The sequence below is a fragment of the Lepidochelys olivacea genome (genome assembly GCF_965140295.1).
Source record: "Lepidochelys olivacea isolate rLepOli2 genome assembly, chromosome: 2".
Classification (NCBI taxonomy): domain Eukaryota; kingdom Metazoa; phylum Chordata; order Testudines; family Cheloniidae; genus Lepidochelys; species Lepidochelys olivacea.
This window is the reverse complement of record NC_140412.1, coordinates 59,264,094-59,281,408: the sequence shown is the minus strand read 5'-3', so window position 1 is coordinate 59,281,408 and position 17,315 is coordinate 59,264,094. Positions and strand designations below refer to the sequence as shown.

The 17,315-nt window shown below is 39.2% G+C and overlaps 1 protein-coding gene across 4 annotated transcripts in view; it reads right to left on the bottom strand.

Moving 5' to 3' along the window:
• The window catches only part of EYA1 (EYA transcriptional coactivator and phosphatase 1), a 231,549-nt gene that overhangs the window by 70,747 nt on the left and 143,487 nt on the right, over positions 1 to 17,315 (bottom strand). For 2 of the 4 annotated variants that reach the window (XM_084620524.1, XM_084620525.1), the window contains 5 exons: positions 16,193 to 16,262; positions 15,746 to 15,891; positions 11,369 to 11,506; positions 2,757 to 2,839; positions 2,144 to 2,330 (listed from right to left, as the gene is read on the bottom strand). In XM_084620524.1, the coding sequence (XP_084476650.1) occupies positions 2,144 to 2,330; positions 2,757 to 2,839; positions 11,369 to 11,506; positions 15,746 to 15,891; positions 16,193 to 16,262 (624 nt within the window). The remainder of the gene's footprint in view (positions 1 to 2,143; positions 2,331 to 2,756; positions 2,840 to 11,368; positions 11,507 to 15,745; positions 15,892 to 16,192; positions 16,263 to 17,315) is intronic. The other 2 variants (XM_084620526.1, XM_084620527.1) reach the window with 2 other exon arrangements.

The following is a 17,315-nucleotide window of genomic DNA, read 5'->3' as shown; positions in this document are numbered from 1 at the left end:
GTGAGGGAAGGGGGGTAGCTCAGGGTACAGGCGGGGAGCTAGGGGCTCTGCGCGTGCAGGGGGGGTAGCTCAGGGTGCTGGGAGGGCTCTCCCTGTGGTGGATGCTCCCCGAGGGCTCTGCCAGCCACAGAGCCGGGTCCCCCCGCCCAAGCATCTCATACCAGCTGCATAAGCAAAGGGGGCTGAGGAGCAGCTTCAACCCCCTGCAGCAGCAGGAGATGAAGGAGCACCATGGCTGCCTGCTCCATAGCACCAGCCAGAGCAGCAGCTGTCCTGCACTGCCCAGCTCTGGCTTCTGGCCAGGGGGTGGGGAGAAAAGGAGTGGAGGGTGGGGGTGGAGTGCCCCAGGACTGCCCTGCTCTTGCACTGTAGTTTGGGGTGGTGCAACATCTCCATGTCCCCCCAGCTCTGTCCATGGGCTCAGGGCTCCTGCCCCATGGGGAGCACCGGGGCTCAGGGCTCCAGAATTCAGCCCTGCTGCTCCTGGCTTCAACCCCGCGGGTAGCACCAGGAATCAGGGCTTCAACCCCACGGCTCCTGGCTTCATCCCCGCGAGAGATGCTGGGGCTGGGGCTCTGGGTTTTAGCTGCAGGGTCCCGTGGACCCCCTGAAAGGGTTTGCAGACCCCCTGTTGAGAACTGCTGCCTTATGGTACCTCAGACAATTAGCCATTTCTCAGCGAGACTTTAGCCAGACATGGGTCTTTAAAAAAGCAGCTGACACAAAGACCTTGCCAAGACTTGTGGAGGTACTGTTTGAAAATGGTATTATTAAATATTAAACCAAGCTTTGATTGTGCCACTAATTTTAAGTAAGGCAGGATAGGTCCCCTGTTTTAACTGGGAACATCACTTTTAAAAAGAAAAGCAACAAACAGTCTATACTTTCCCAGTGCAATTTTAAAAAAAAACTATTTGCTGAATTAGAATTATATGGTAAATATATTTTGATAAAAGTTAATTGTTTGTTTGTAGTAAAGGGAATTTTTTTTAATAACATTTGAAGTCATTATAGATCAGTGAGCCACAGAGTATTAAACAACAAACCAAACCAAAGCATAAGTAAAAAAAAAAAAAGATCGGTGAATCCTGCTGCCTTCCATACACATTCACATGTACTGTACAGAAAGAATCCTGTCTCCTTCTGTATCCTGCTTCTTTCCCAACTCACCTTCACTAACTGTATACAAAGACACAGCACTGCCTACATTTTCTTCAGCTATGTATTCATGCACAAAACCGACAGAATGCTGGCAGATCACATTACCAAATCCATTGTACATATGCAAAGTATGTTTTTTAAGAACTCTTATAACTGCCAAATCACAACGGGATTTTTACCATACCACTGAGAAGCACATCTGCAACCTAGGAACTTTTCCCTGAGAAATTTCAAGCTTCTGCCATATATTATTGATATGCTTGAGATATTGGGGGAAAACCCACCCTTTTTCATAATAATGAAAAAGGCATAGTTTTTCACTCTTCATTTTTAAAAACAGCTAGCCCATTTTGACTCAAGCTTGCAAAAAAGAAAAAAAAAACCAACAACCTCCTCAACTAAATTAAGACTGCTAAATTTCAGCCAAAAAGGTGGGGGAAGTTGCAAGACACTGAAAGTGTTTAATTAAGATTGCACAAATACTTCCAATTTAACTACCCATCATAAAGATCATTATGAGTTTGGTTATAATATGTGCAATATAAAGACAATCTTTCTAAGTGTACAGTGGGCTAAATCTTGAAGGCCTCTTTGGTTTTACTCATTACTTATTTATTTATTCAGACAAAATTAATGGGATTTGCCTAAGTAAATACTGAGTATAAGGGATTCAGAACTTGGCCCAGTATAAAGGCTTTCCCATAACCCATAATTTTAAAAAAGTATTATTAATATTGCAAATAAATAAAAATTACTGTGCATTTCTCCTGAAAACCTTATTTAAATATTCATCTTACATTTTCTGAGCCATTGCTCTATCAAAATCTGTGCAAGAGTTACCATACATTAAAATTTTGAAAAAAAAAAACCCCTAAAAAAGCCCCCCAAAACAAAAAAAAACAAACCAAAACCAAAACAAACCCCCAAACCTTTCAACTAACAGAAATGTGGCCCACAGGGATAATAAAATCCATGTAATTACCTGCTGCAGGATCTGTAACTGCTTGACTGGTGACGCCAGATGGTGGTTCTTGAAGCTGGTATGTTGCATTAGTGGAAGGTGGTGTTGGGCTGGTGTTGCTGCTTGTCATATAATGTGACGGGTAGGGTGAACTATTATAATACTGTGCATATTGACCCTGGCCAAAACTAGGATAAGATGGATATTCCTACCAGACAAAAAGCAACATCAGAGTTTCCTTTCAAGGTTTTGCTACTTTTTAGTATACATTCCAAAATATAAGTAAAAACACATGTCTGAGTTCCACTGTCTTCACTGGACTGTGCACAGTAGAGCTGACAAACATGAGATTGTATAAGTAAACCTAAATTTCACATACTTCTAGTAAATTTTTTCAAAAACAGAATATTATTAGATATATTATTGCAGTTATGTAAACAAATGTGAACAATAACCATGCAGCGAGTTCTTTTATGAGATAAAAAGGAGGAAAAAAATTCCCTTGAAATGACAGTATCTTTTTCTTAGCAAAATCTACCAAGCTCAATATTTTTGAAGGGGAAAGCATTGTGTGACTTGCTAGTTTGAAATACAGTTTTGTCAAACTTTCATTTAATTTTATTTAGAAATTTACCTGCTGTGAACTATTAAATCCAGTAGAGTTTGTGAGTGAATTATTTCCTGTATATATTCCTGATGATGTTGTAAAGCTGCTCCCTGAAATGAAATGAAAGATTATGTTAATTACTAAAACACTCTATCTGAAAATAACTCCACCACAGCAAACTTGTAATACTTCCCATATGTTGACCACTTTGATTGTCATCAATACTAAACATGCAGAAACAGGTAAAGTGATAACTCATTATTTCTGATCCCTATACTTCATTATGTAGTTATTGTGTAAGAGGAAAAATGAGTCTGATGGAACTCCTGTAATTCACAGAATGGAATGGGATCAAATTTAAAAATATCTTTGGTTTGGTTTTATATAATGCCTGTCAGACTTAATGTACTAAACACTGACAAGTGCAAAGTAATGCACATTGGAAAAAATAATCCCAACTACACACATACAATGATGCGTTTTAAATTATTTACTACCACTCAAGAAAGTGACCTTGGAATCACTGTGGATAGTTGTCTGAAAACTTCACCACAATCTGCATCAGGAGTCAAAAAGGCTACCAGTATGTTAGGAACTATCAGGAAAGGGATAAAAAAAATAAGACAGAAAATATCATAATGCCACTATATAAATCCATGATATGCTCACACCTTGATTACTGTGTCCAGTTCTTGTTGTCCAATCTCAAAAAAAGGATATAATGGAACTGGAAAAAGTTCAGAGAAGAGCAACAAACATGATCAAGAATATGGAATGGATTCCAAAGAAGGAGAGAGTAAAAAGACTAGGGCTGTTCAGTTTAGAAAAGAGGCAATTAAGGGGGGATATGGTAGAGGTCATGAATCATGAATACTGTGGAAAGCGTGAATACAGAAGGGTTATTTACCCTCTCCACAATACCAAAACCAGGTGGCACCTGACTAAATTAATAGGCAGATGGTTTCTAATACAGACAGGAGGAAATACTTGTTCACACAATGCACAATTAACCTACGGAATTCATTGCCATGGGATACTGTGATGGCCAAAAGTATAACTGGGTTAAAGAAAGAACTAGTTAAGTTCTTGGAGGATAGGTCCATGGATGACTACTAGTCAAGATGGTCAGGGATACTGCCTGGCATCACCCTCAACCTCTGACTTCCAGAAGCAGGGAGGGGAAGACAGGGGTAGATCAGTCCAATTGCCCTGTTCTGTACACTGCCCCTGAAGTTCTGGCACTGGTCACTGTGGGAGACAAAATACTGAGGTATATGGACAATTGGTCCGATCCAGTTATGGTCTTACTTAAAGTAGTAAGCTTTGAAAGTTCTTTTAAAAATAATATTGCAGTACCCATAAGCTTGATTCTGAAAGGTGCTGTGCACGTACAAATCCCACTGAGGTCCATAGGAGTTGTGGGTCCTTAGCACATCACAGAATGAGGCCAAACGTTGTCACTGATTGAGAACTGACATTGTTCTCAGTGCCTTACAAACACAGAAGAAGACTCAGTCCCTGCTCCAAGCAGTTTACAAGCTTGTCCAGTTGTGAAAGTCATTATGGTTCACTAATTGATCGCAGATAGTCTTGGGCGGTAAACTTTTTAAAAAGGTGTTTGGCCATAACACCACGAAAAATAAATTCATGGACTATCAACATAGATGCCAAAGACTGAATGAACACAGAGACCAAACTACTCCCTCACCACTAGCCACCAAACATAGACAGATGTTGAATGTCTAATCTGAGGAGCCGTGGCTCTAAAAGGGCAGCAACCCCATTCCAAATGGATTGCCTTCACTGGTTATGCACCCAGCAGCAACACTGCTGAGAGGTGAGACATATGGATACATAGGGAGAAATTATAGAGGCTGCAGAAAGCCTGCTATATGGCAGAACTGCTGAAGTTGTGCTGAGAGGGAGTAAATGAGAATGCAGAAAAGCTGCACATTAACCTGCATTATTTGTTTATAGCCTCCCCTCCTTCAAATCAGTTTTGAAACACTATGTAAACAAAGACATGCTGCAATCTAGGGAGAAGAACCTAGGGCAAGCAAATAAGTGATAAGGAGATAAGCTGAAAAATGAAAACAGATAGAAAGTGAGATGTATAAATTCATTGCTCCCTGGCACTGCAACACATTACATTATTGGCTGAAATGGGTCAAGATCATAGTAACCTCCAAACTGGTGAGACAGTTTGTGGTGCAACCGACTGAGACACTGACATAATCCTGTGATTTAACAACAGAGAAACCTAACAAGTTAGATGCCTCTGATGCTGTTGAAGGTTTGGGTTAAAAAGATAATGATGAGATAAAAAAATAAAAACATACTCTGAAATAATTCCAGGCTTCGCATCTAAATGTACATTAATTGCAAGGAGTGCAGGTCTGGGTGCTTGCTCTTCCTTTTTTCTTTTCTTTTTTTTTAAATAAGCCATGTCAGGAACAACGTACATCCCAAAAATCATGGGGCAAAAATATTAAAACAATTCAATTGTGGAAGTTAATGAAAATGTGCACACTCCATGGCCACCGAAGACCTTGTATGCAGTGGGTGTGGGGGATGTCCAACTGCGTTCTGAGTAAAAATACAATCTGAATGTAATGCAAGAGACGCTAAGAAGAAACATTTAGATTTTTTCCTATAAATCTTTATTACTTTCCACTATTACTGCTGGGGCTGCACAGTGGTTGATAGATGCTCATAAACCTGTGAGCTAAATCAGAGTGCTTCAGCAGAGGAGTTTGCATCCTCAGAGAAATACTACTCATGAAAGAATACAAGAATTTAAATTTAATTTAAAGTTGAGGATCAACACTATTTTTTTTTACTTTTTCATAAGCCAGAATGAAGATGCAGAATCTTTTAAAATGCAAAAGTCTTCAAGCTTTTTTTACTTCCTTGAATGCCACAGTTAGGGGAAATAAGTTTTTTTTTTAGTTCACTGATGCAGAAACACATGTACAAGCATTATAGGTTTGTCATTTGAATTATTCTAAAAAAGTAGTACAAGGCCTCTCATATTTTAAAAGTTCTTCTTTAGTTACTGCATTCTCTTTTCACAATGTGTGTTGGCAGATAATTTACAAGAGCAAAAGAAAAAAGTAATTGCACCCTGGTCAACATATCACCAAAAAAAAAAAAAAAAAAATCTCTTTCATCTTATGGTCAGCATTGGCTCCTATGGAGGAGGGGTGGGGGCCGCACAGACCGTAACAAACATGAAACAGGTTTCTCAGAAAACTGCTGTGTGGGCCACCCAGGGCTACTGGCCTAAAGTTGTTTTTAAAATACTTCAATTTTTGCCACATTTTTTAATCAGCTGTGTGTCATGGCACAGAGCATACTGTTCCTGTATTAGATGAACAAAGAACTGTGAATATTTATGAAATATATAGGCTTACTGAAACAAACTGGCCAACTACAGGACTTCTAATGTGATAAAAGCTGTAAATTGCAGGTCAAAGGTCTAGTTTGCAAAGAACAAGGACCCACATTAAAGCGAGGAATCTCAGTCAGCATATGAAGAATGCTGGAACCTGCTGGGACTAGTATGCAGCTCCCATGTGTAGAACTTTTCTCCAGTACTTCTACAACAGGCAGGATGCTGTCCTCCCCTGTGCATTTTCTACAGAAGTCCATTTGCTTTCCTTGATCAGCCTCCTTGCCATGGGCTATGTCTATCATCAGGGCACAATATATGTGGCAGAAGTTGGGCTTTTCCCTGGAGGGCTGCACTATGAAGGCCAGATGGGCTATTTAAACCCAAGGTTTCTTTCTCTTCCTTATGCTGTTTAAAAATCCTTGGCAAACTCTCCCTATTCTTCCTAGTAACTGCTTGGCCATCCAGCACAATATTTTTAAACTCCATAATAATAACTAAATACCTTAACATTTACTTTTTTATGGATGAATTCCCAAACCCACTGGTTAGTATAGTCTGAATCATAACAACCTGTGTAACTAAAAGAATAGCAGCACTCATAAATTTAACACCACTACAGCTGAATGATACATTGATACAAAGTAATATACACAATTAAATATAGACAAGGGCTTATATTTCTTTGATTTTTAAACAGAACTGCACAGCTGCAAGTGTGGTCCTTCTCTCTGCTTTTGATTCCCTTACACTTTTCTAACCCCACCACCCCCAGCCTTCTCCCTGCTCCATTTAATCTGACTGAGCATTCCCCACATGTACCATCAGTTCAGAAACTATGGGCTCAGGGCTACAGCCTTAGTCAAGTGGTCCTTTAGTCAAGAACTCAAGGATCATACTTCAGAACACTTACCAAAAGGGGAGTGAGAAGCATAGTAGTTAGGAAGAAATAATTCCCCCACTCTCTGAATGTAAAGATGAAAAATTCAAAACAAACAGAAGCCCAAGTGCCAAGATAATGTCTGTGTGGATACTCACACAGCCATATGCCTCATGATTTTCAAAGTTGGCAGCTTTTCCTTTAGCTATTGTTCAGCTAATCACCATGCCAGAATTTTAGTATGGACAGGCAAGGTATTGTGTAATTGCCTGCACATGCACTACAGAAGATCTACATTTCAGGTGACATTTGCTCCTAATGGGAAGGGCTAGCATAGTGGCCTCCACACAATGTGTGTGCTGCAGGTGTGGGTGGTAAACCAGAAACAAAGGGGGGGAGGAGGCGGTATGCTGGCAGTGCAGGCACACCAGTGGCTCAGGGTTATCTTGCAGCCCTCCCTGCAACAGATAGAGATGCCTCCAGAGGCACCAGCCCCCTGGAGGGTTGTTAATGGAGCAGACCAAGGGGTCTATAATTTTGACCCAGTGGTTCAGAAACCACACTAAGGAAATGAGGAGCAGTAGCAGCTGCTATTTCAGCCTCCATGGAAAGGCTGCATTGAGAACCTGCAGCCTGCCCATGCATTCATACAGGGGGGAAGGGGAACAAATCCATTCCCTCTCTGGAGGTCTCTGAACAAATAACAATGACTGTGGTTTTGGGTGGGGAAGCTTAATTCCAACCTTGAAGAATAATTTAAACCTTGAAGCTGTTGAATTTCCAGAACTAAAATTGTGAAGGGGAAACAAACATTCCTGTTTATTCCTAGCACCTATCAAGTCCGAATGAAAAATTCATAGATTCAGAGACTCCAAGACCAGAAGGGATCATTGTGATCATCTAGTCTGGCCTCCTGTGTAGCACAGGCCATCGAACTTCCCAAAAATGATTCCTGTGGGAAATTTTTTTTTAAAAACCATCCAATCTTGATTTAAAAATTGCCAGTGATGGTGAATTCACCATGATCCTTTGTAAATTGTTCCAGTGGTTAATTATCCTCACTGTTAAAATTGTACACCTTTTTCCCAGTCTGAGTTTGTCTAGCTTCAACTTCCAGCCGTAGGATCCTGTTATACCTATGCCTGCTTGACTCCAACCCATTATGAAATATCTGTTCCCTGTGTAGTACTTAGAGATTGTAATCAAGTCACTTCTTAACCTTCTCTTTGCTAAGATACAGAGATTGAGCTCTTTGTGTTTATTACTATAAGGCATCTTTTCAAATCTTTTAATCATTCTTGTGGTTCTTCTCTGAACCCTCCGATCTATCAATATCCTTCTTGAATTGTGGATACCAGAACAGGACACACTATTCCAGCAGCAGTCACGTCAGTACCAAATACAGAAGTAAAAAAATCACTCTACTCCTGCATGCACTCTACCACTTATCTACACGCCCCCCCCCCCAATGCAGTTATATCCCCCAAAATTAAGCTAGTACCAAGTTTTTAAAAATATAGAATTAACCCAATTAAAAGACACACTAAAAAGATAATGGCAAGGAAAACATGGTGTAGAAAAATCCTGTAAAATATTATTCTTGCGACGGGTTTGTCCAGATAAACATTTAGTTTGCAACAAATTGGGGTGTAACTCTACCTAACACAAGCCTGCTACACTAAGTGTCTACATGGGTCCTGCTGACATGCACTAACAATTCTTAGTGTACTTTTATCTACTCTGCTTTCAAAGTGGGGTAAACCAAAGCATATTAAGGAACCATTAGTGCATGGTAGTAAGGTCCATACAAATGCTTTGTGCATGCCGGGCTAGTAAGGTAGGTTTACACCCCAGCCTATCATGAACTAAGGGTTCATTTTGACATGTCCTAACTGTAAGAACAAAAAGACTAGAAAGGTTGTGGTTTTCCTCTACCTCCCTAAAAACTACTCCAGCATTTCATTTGGATGATGACTGTCATCTCCACCCCAACTTTCTGTAGGTATCCCACAGGGCTCCAATCTTGGCATCCTCCTCTTCTCCCTCTCTACCTGCTTTCTGGGTCATTTCATTCAAGCATGATTTAACTGATGACTTATAGTTTGCTCTCTGCACTCTTGACTTTTCTCCTTCTGGTCAAAATAAAAATATGGCCTGTCTCTCTGACATCTCCTTGTGGATGTCTAGCCATCATCTTAAGTTTAACCATGCCAAAACAGAACTTTTAAACTTTTCCTTCAAACCCTCTCTTCTCTGAGTCACCCTGGACACTACCATGATCCTCCCTGTCACTCACCCTCATAATCTGGGCCTGGTCTTTGATCCAGCTTTCTAGATCTTTACAAGTTTTTAAATCTTGCTGCGGTTTCTTAGATAATTTCTTCAGGATCTGGCCTTTCTTCTTTATCCATATAGATCACTTCAAACATGTCATCACCTTCTTTTCATCCTTCTACTGGCTCCCTATTCACTGCATGACTTTCAAGGTCTTTCAGAGCCTATGCCCACTCTAGCTATCATCTCCCATACACTACTGCAATGTTGACTCTTGCCTGCGCTCTGCCAATGATGCCAGTTTCCATCACCCATTTGTAAATTTTCCAACAAGTACCTTCTCACTTTCTCCCATGGGGTTTCTCATCAACAGCTGCAAAACCACCCTTATTGCCCTCTCTCAAATCCCTCCTTAAAGTTTTCCTCTGCCATGATGCCTACAAAAAACTCAATGATGGTTAGGTAGCTGGTGTGCTGCACCCACTGTTTATCATGCTAACTAGCATCATCTCATTGTTTTCCCCCAGCCTGTTTTATCTCATCTTAGACTCTAAACACCTAATTTTTAGATGTACCTATATATCTAGCTTCTGTGGGTGTTAGAGGCCTAAATACCTATAAAAATCTGGCCCTAAACTTGTCTTTTTGTTAGGTATTGATACACTGCCTGGCACAAAAAGGTCCTGATGCATGACTGTGGCACCAAGGCACTACTGAAATACAAATTGTTAACAACAACAACATGCTCTTCAGCACAAGTATTTCCTAGTGAGAATGGATTATAAGATTTCTTGATAGAATCTGCCTTCTGGGAGTTGCTTGTATAATCACTGATAAGTATTTTGAGCTCTTACTCCAGTAAGATAGTTTCCTTCAATTCTGATGATGTGACTATCAGCAGACAGTGAAACCAATAACCTGGTTATGATTATTCCCATTCAGAATACAAAACTTTTAATTACCAAATAGATAAAAGTAAACATACTTATTTGGTACTGTCTTGTCTCCTGCCTGCTGGGATGCAGCGTACCTAGATCTATATTTAAGAAGCTATGTGTCAGATGATTACCTTTTCAATACTGCAGTTGCTCTGCTGTATCTGAACTAAGGGTTGGATCAGTACTTCCTAAAAGCCGTCAAACATAAGTGAAGCCTTGTCTAGTTAATCCAGTAATGCATGTCTGCTTCAGAACATCTGATAGAGAGTTAATTACATCTAGAAACTGTAACAGGTATCATAAAAACTGGTGCCAACATTTTCAGAAACAATCTTCAATTCTGGGTGCCTGAGACACCCTACCCCTTCTTTTCAGAGATGTTTATCCCCGACAACTCCCACTAACTGCAACTAGAGAAGCATGTACTCTGCATCTCTGAAAATCAGGTCAAAGATATCCCAAGTTGGGCACCCAAAATGAGAGGCCACTTATCAAACAGAGGCCTAGATGGATGGTCAGATTCCAGAACTATTCACACCCAGTCAGTGAACAACAGAGGTAGGAATATGAATGCTACATTTATAACACAGAAAAAATATATTTTAATGTCATATTTAAAAGAAACAAATAAGTGCATCTAGAAAAAAATGTAATTGACAATATTAGCTACCACTTACAAAGCTCTACACCTTCAAAATACTCTAAAAATGTTAATTAACTCTGACAAAGGCTCTGAAAGGGACAAAAAATATTTACCTGTTTTACAGATAGAGAAAACAGACTCAGGTGTTAAGTTAAATCTGGTCACTTCCTATATTCATAATCACGCCAATTTTTTCCAGTACTATGCTCTGAAGCACAGTAGTTCACTATTTATGAAGACAAAATTATTTGTTGGAATAAGAATAGAATATTTACATTAAAATGCTAGTTTAATCATTAAAGGTGGAATTTTCAAAAGCACCGAGGGTTAGCCTAACTCTACTCCTATTAAAGTCAGTGGGACTTTTATCACTGACAGCAATGAGAATGGAGTTAGGCCAATGCTGAACACTTTTGAAAATCCTACCCTAAACTGATATTTGTTTTATTCTAAATGGAAAAATGAATAGAGCAATGAAATATACTATAAATGGTAATACATATGTATACAGACCTTGCATTTGGTAGCTATATGGTGCCTGTCCTGGCTGAGGCGTGCTAAAGCTTGTCCCATAGCTTAGAAATCCTGTCTGTCCAGGAGACTGTGATTGTGACAATCCACCTTCTGTCTTGATGCCTGCCCACAATGCACCTAAATCAGTTAGTGATAGCAAATCTATTTGTTCATATTCAAACACCGACAGACAATAAAATCACATAACTAGCAGTACTTTAAACATACACCTAGTTAGTAATCACTGCATGCATTTTTGTAATGATGCTAGTGGTATGTGCAGTAGAGATAAGGGAGAAGCTGCATGTAAACATAAGTTCACCAGGGACAGTTTCAGCTCAAAACTGTGGTTTTTAAAAATCAAGAGTTGCAAGAGAAATGAATATATGGCCAGTTGCCCTTTCCGGAAAGTTGCATAATTTTTTACTCATTTCCTGCCAACTCAGTCAGAAGCTAACATTTCCATAAGTTCACGAATTTCATAGATGGCAGAACACCAATTTCATATAGTTTCAATGAAGTGTAACATAACCCACTCTTTTTCATAACATAACAATTGAGATTTGCATTGTGAAATATTTATGGATAAAGGATCAACAATCCTACTTTTTTCTTACACAGCTCCAAAGAGGCTTTTACAGTATTATAAAAAGAAAATCCTCTTTAAAAGTGATTAAATTAGGTCCATTAGCACATAATATGCCTTTTCAAAAATGGTATGTATTGTAAAACATATACGGTTTTTAACCAATGACCAAAATAGACATACAGGATGCTAAATATGCCTTAGAGAGGAGCTCTCAAACAGGGAGGATACAGCAAAGCTTCATTAATCTGTACTAATGACAGGCAAATCCATTAAAAATTATGCTCTAACAAAACTCAGCCTGATCCAATGCCTACTGAAATGGAAAGACTCGCACTGACTTCAATGGGCTTTGGATCAAGACCTAAATGAATAAACAATAAATATCAGGAACAGACATCACAACAAGTGTATTATTTGGACACTGGAGTTTAATTTTAGCTATTAGAGATATTTCATAATGCATATTTTACAAAAATAATAGTCTTAGCAATATAGTAGTAATATGAGTAATGTAAGACTTGTCTCAGATCTTATTGCAGCAGTCTGTGATTACCTCTATACTCAGAGGTCACCATTATTTGGGGTGAATCATAAAGTGTGGATGAGTAGTAGACTTTTGTAAATGATAAACTATAAATCCATTTACCTTTTGGTTCAAGTCTTAAAAACTCAAGTCCTATGATGTATGAAGGAGGGAGGTGCAAAAAAGTCATTACACTTGTACAATATGCAGTTATATGCCCCAAACAGTCCAATATGCATGACTGCATATTTTTCATGCGCTCCTGAGATATCCATTTTGTAATTATGGCCCTTCACTTTTTTCTAATTCCTTCTGCATAACTGCCAAAGTAAGTTGTGTTTAAATAAGGGTTGGTTCCCCTTGCTGTTCCCTTTCCGCTTATATTTCACCCTGCAATTAAATCATAATGATAAATCTGACATATGGGCTCACTGTGAAACTTCCACTTTATAGTGTTGGTATCAATAATTCCCAGGAACGTTATCCTCATCTTTCATAATTTGAAAGACCCTTGAAACGCTCATGTGAATTTTTTTTAATTAGTTTAAACTGAGATCAAGCTAAGAAATTTTAGCTCCTGCTTCAACTCCCAGCCTTTGAGTGTGTGCAGAGAGCATTTCTCCTAGTTCATGCCTCCTTCCAACATGAGGCAAACAAGGGACGTAGCGGGTAGGAAGCTGGAGGTGGATGCCAACTGGAAGATAATGTGCCACTGACAGCTTCCAGTTCTGGCCCTTCTGCAAATTTCTAAGAAGCAGGCGGAGGAGCTTTTCACCTCCTGACACCCCACAACTCCTTGTCTGCTTTCCTCCAGTGGCTTCACTTACCAGCTCTTCATGCTCCTTTACCCTCTCCTTTTCTCTTCACTAGTCCAGACATGCAAAGAGAGGTAACGGGGAGAGACCATGAAGGTACTATCAGGATCCAGGGGGAGAAGCAGCTGGTAAATGAAGCCTTTACAATATGCCACTAAGAAAGGCAGACAGCAGTGGAGTGCCTCAGGAAATGAATAGCTACACTTCTCCAGCTTCCTCAGTAGCTTTGCAGATGTACCAGAGCCAGCAGCTCCCTAGGAACTACTTGTCAGTGGTATTTCCTTCCACCCCACTTCCTGCTTCCATGAGTTCAGCATGGTAGAGATGCAGGAGGTGAGAAATAGAGAGACTGGGCCTCTTCCTGGCAGATACTTAAGTACTGCTCTGAGTGGTGCTCCCTGTGCCTTCACAGCAGCACCTTCCCAATAACTGCCTCAATCAAGGAAGCTGAGAAAGGGCTGGGATTTTAATTTTCAACCTCAATTTAAAGTGACATAAAAATTAATAAATCCCAACTAGATTTTAGAGAACATGGCCTTTCAAATTTTGAAAAGTGCATTTTCAGTAAGTCCCATGCCAAGTCTACATTATAAACTTACATAAATACACCGTTCAGGGGTGTTAAAAATCCCCAAGGGCTTCTCCCATCAATGTAGTTACCGCCTCTCCTAGAAGTGATTAACTAAGCCAATGGGAGATGCTCTCCTGTCAGCACAGTAGCATCTTCACAAAGTGCTGCTGCACCGTTGCAGAGTTTTAAGTGTAGACCTGCCCCCAGACTTAAAAAAGAGAGAGAGAGAGAGAGACCTAAAAAGCAAATTTTCTCTTTCAGATGAGTAGGACATATCTAACGCTGCTATTTTGCTCATTCCACAAGTGTTGGAACCCATAGGCATGGAAAGAGAGAAAGACAAAGTACATGATGCAGAAAATGGGATTCACCTGCAGACCTGGGAGGAGAATTTTGACTCTAATATGGTGCCCATCCTGCTTGCTTTGTGCAGATGAACAGTCCCATTGCCTTCAGTCTGACTGCTCACATGAGCACAGACTGCACGACTGGGGCCTAAAGATGTAATTAAATGTATCTGTACACAAGGAAATACTCTTATGTCAACTCCCACAGTATGTTTGCTTTTTAATGCTACTGTTAAACAACAAGATACATAGCTAAAAGAACCTTGGCTGAGCCCTGAGGTGGACATGTAGGAAAACAAAAAATGCAATAAGCCGTATCACTTAGCCAGTTTTTCAGTTGTAAAAAGGAGTTCTGTAATGCAAAATGTGCAAGACGAAACTGACCAAAGTCCTTGGCACAGTGGATGGATGGGGCAGGGGGAGAAAAAAAAGCAAGAGACTAGATAAGCATGCTAGCCAAACCAGCAAGCAGAGTCCAAATAGAGCAACTCACATACAGAGCACGGGTGACAGGGAGCCAGCTAAACTGAGAGGGTGAAATCCAGGCCCCACTGAAGTCAATGGAGGTTTTACCACGGACTTTAATGGGTCCACGATTTCACACAGAAAGACGAAGGGAACAAGATAAGTCACCGTCTGGGCTGCCCAACCCACCACAGATAGCCAAGGACCAATAGAAGCCTCAAACAAGAAAAACATACATTTACGATATACGTAAGAAAAATATATTACCATCACTGAAAATATATTTTAAATATTCAAATAAAATGTTTTAGATGTTTAAAATATGCAGAAAAGAGTTGAAATATATGAACTATGTTTATAGCTATTTATTTTATAATATAGATCAATATACGCAATACATATAGGGACAATGTGAAAAATGTAATTGGATTATATATCATCATATTGTCAGCATTTTAGAGCCTTAATGGCATTTACTTCAATTTCCACCACGGCAGATTTCCAAAACTACATAAAAGTAGACTTCTTGAGTCAGATCCTCAGCCGATATAAATCAGAAGAGCTTGACTGGTTTACACCAGTTGAGGATCAAGCCCTGTATTTATCAATTTACCCTTGTATGCACTTGGATTGCACAATTCTTACTGAAGTCAACAGGTGTAAGAGAGAGCAGTACTAGCTCTTTAAATTTTATATTTCCCCTTTGTCCATTTCTAACAAAACATTTGATGAATGCTTCTTTTCCATGGCTTCTATTAAAGGTAGCATTAAAAAAACAGAAATAAAAGGTAAAAGCAACTATTCCACAGGAGGTTATGAGAGTTGTTATGGATTTGTATAAGTCACATTTGTCAGGTACATTCTTAATTAGACTCCAGTAAATACATATACTAAGCTTTCCCCATTTCACCGAAAGGGAACTGAATGTAGGTTTTTGACTACAAACATGCACATGGACAGTTGTCACATTAAACACAGAGAAAATATGTTTCTCTGGGTCATACAGCTTTTCTGGGTAAAAATGTTTACCCCAGAATTAAATAACATTGATACTGACTCTTACTCACCATATGAAGGGATTCCATAGGGCTGGCCTGGCTGTGGGTATGTGGCATAAGCTGTAGCTTGCTGCATTCCTGTTGTAAACTGCGTCTGCCCATATGCAGCCATAGTTTGTGAGGAAGGGGTAGGAAGAATATGTGGGTATGGTCTGCTATTGATTATAAATGACAGAAAATAGAATTTGTATTAGACAGAGATATATGAGTACTTGTGTTAACTGACAGCCTTATTATATTAGCTTGATTAGCACATGGTCATAGATTGCATGAGAGAACAGAAGTTCTTAAAAAATCTTTAAAATACAAACAGCTAAAATAAAATAAAATCACATACTTTCTCAAGAACAAGCTTTGGGTTAAACTCGGATAACAGAAGAACCCAATGATGATTCTAAATGAGGCTAAAACCTGTTTATTTATTTCAGTTATTATTATTTAGAAAAGATAACTTACTTGGAAGGATAAATCTGTGGTGGGGAGAACTGATGAGTTTGTCTTGGGCTGAAGCCACTGCTTCCAATTACTGCCCCAAGGAGAAAGGAAAGCACATTAAAATGTAAACACACACATCTGAACTAAGTATTACTTTTTGCTAACAGAATTTCAGAATTTTAACAAGGTTTTAAATAAGTCCAAATACCATAAATATTCTGACCTACAAAGTAATGTTTTAATAGGGATAGGTTTCAGAGTAGCAGCCATGTTAGTCTGTATTCGCAAAAAGAAAAGGAGTACTTGTGGCACCTTAGAGACTAACAAATTTATTTGAGCATAAGCTTTCGTGAGCTACAGCTCACTTAACAGGGACAGGTGCCAGTATAGGAATGCTCAATATTAAAATTAAAAGCTTGATTAAATTGCCCTTCTTTGTACAACTCCAGAGCAATAATTTATTTTTGCTTGCAGTCAGACAACATTTTCAAGGGAAACAAATTTTCTCAAATGATTGCACACTGGAAATAATTTCCTTCCATATTTTCAGAGGTTTATGATACTCCAGCACAATGTTTTATTAATGTTTAGAATATTAGATTCGTAGAAATGTAGGGCTGGAAGGGATCTTAAGAGGTCATTTAGTCCAGCCCCCTGCACTGAGGCAGGACCAAGTAAACCTAAATCAGTAGTTCTCAACCAGGGGTACATGTACCCCTAGGAGTATGCAGAGGTCTTCCAGGGGGTACATCAACTCATCTAGCTATTTGCCTCTAGATACTTGCCTAGTTTCACAACTGGCTACATAAAAAGCATTAGTGAAATCAGTACAAACTAAAAATTTTGCATACAGACAATAACTTGTTTATACTGCTCTATATACTATACACTGAAATGTAAATACAATATTTATATTTCAATTTATTTATTTCATAATTATATGGTAAAAATGAGAATAAGCAATTTTTCAGTAATAGTGTGCTGTGACACTTCTGTATTTTTAGGTCTGATTTTGTAAGCATGTAGTTTTTAAGTGAGGTGAAACTTGGGGTACCGAGATCAACCAGATTCCTGAAAGGGATACAGCAGTCTGGAAAGGTTGAGAGCCACTGACCTAGACCATCCCTGACAGGTGTTTGCTTAA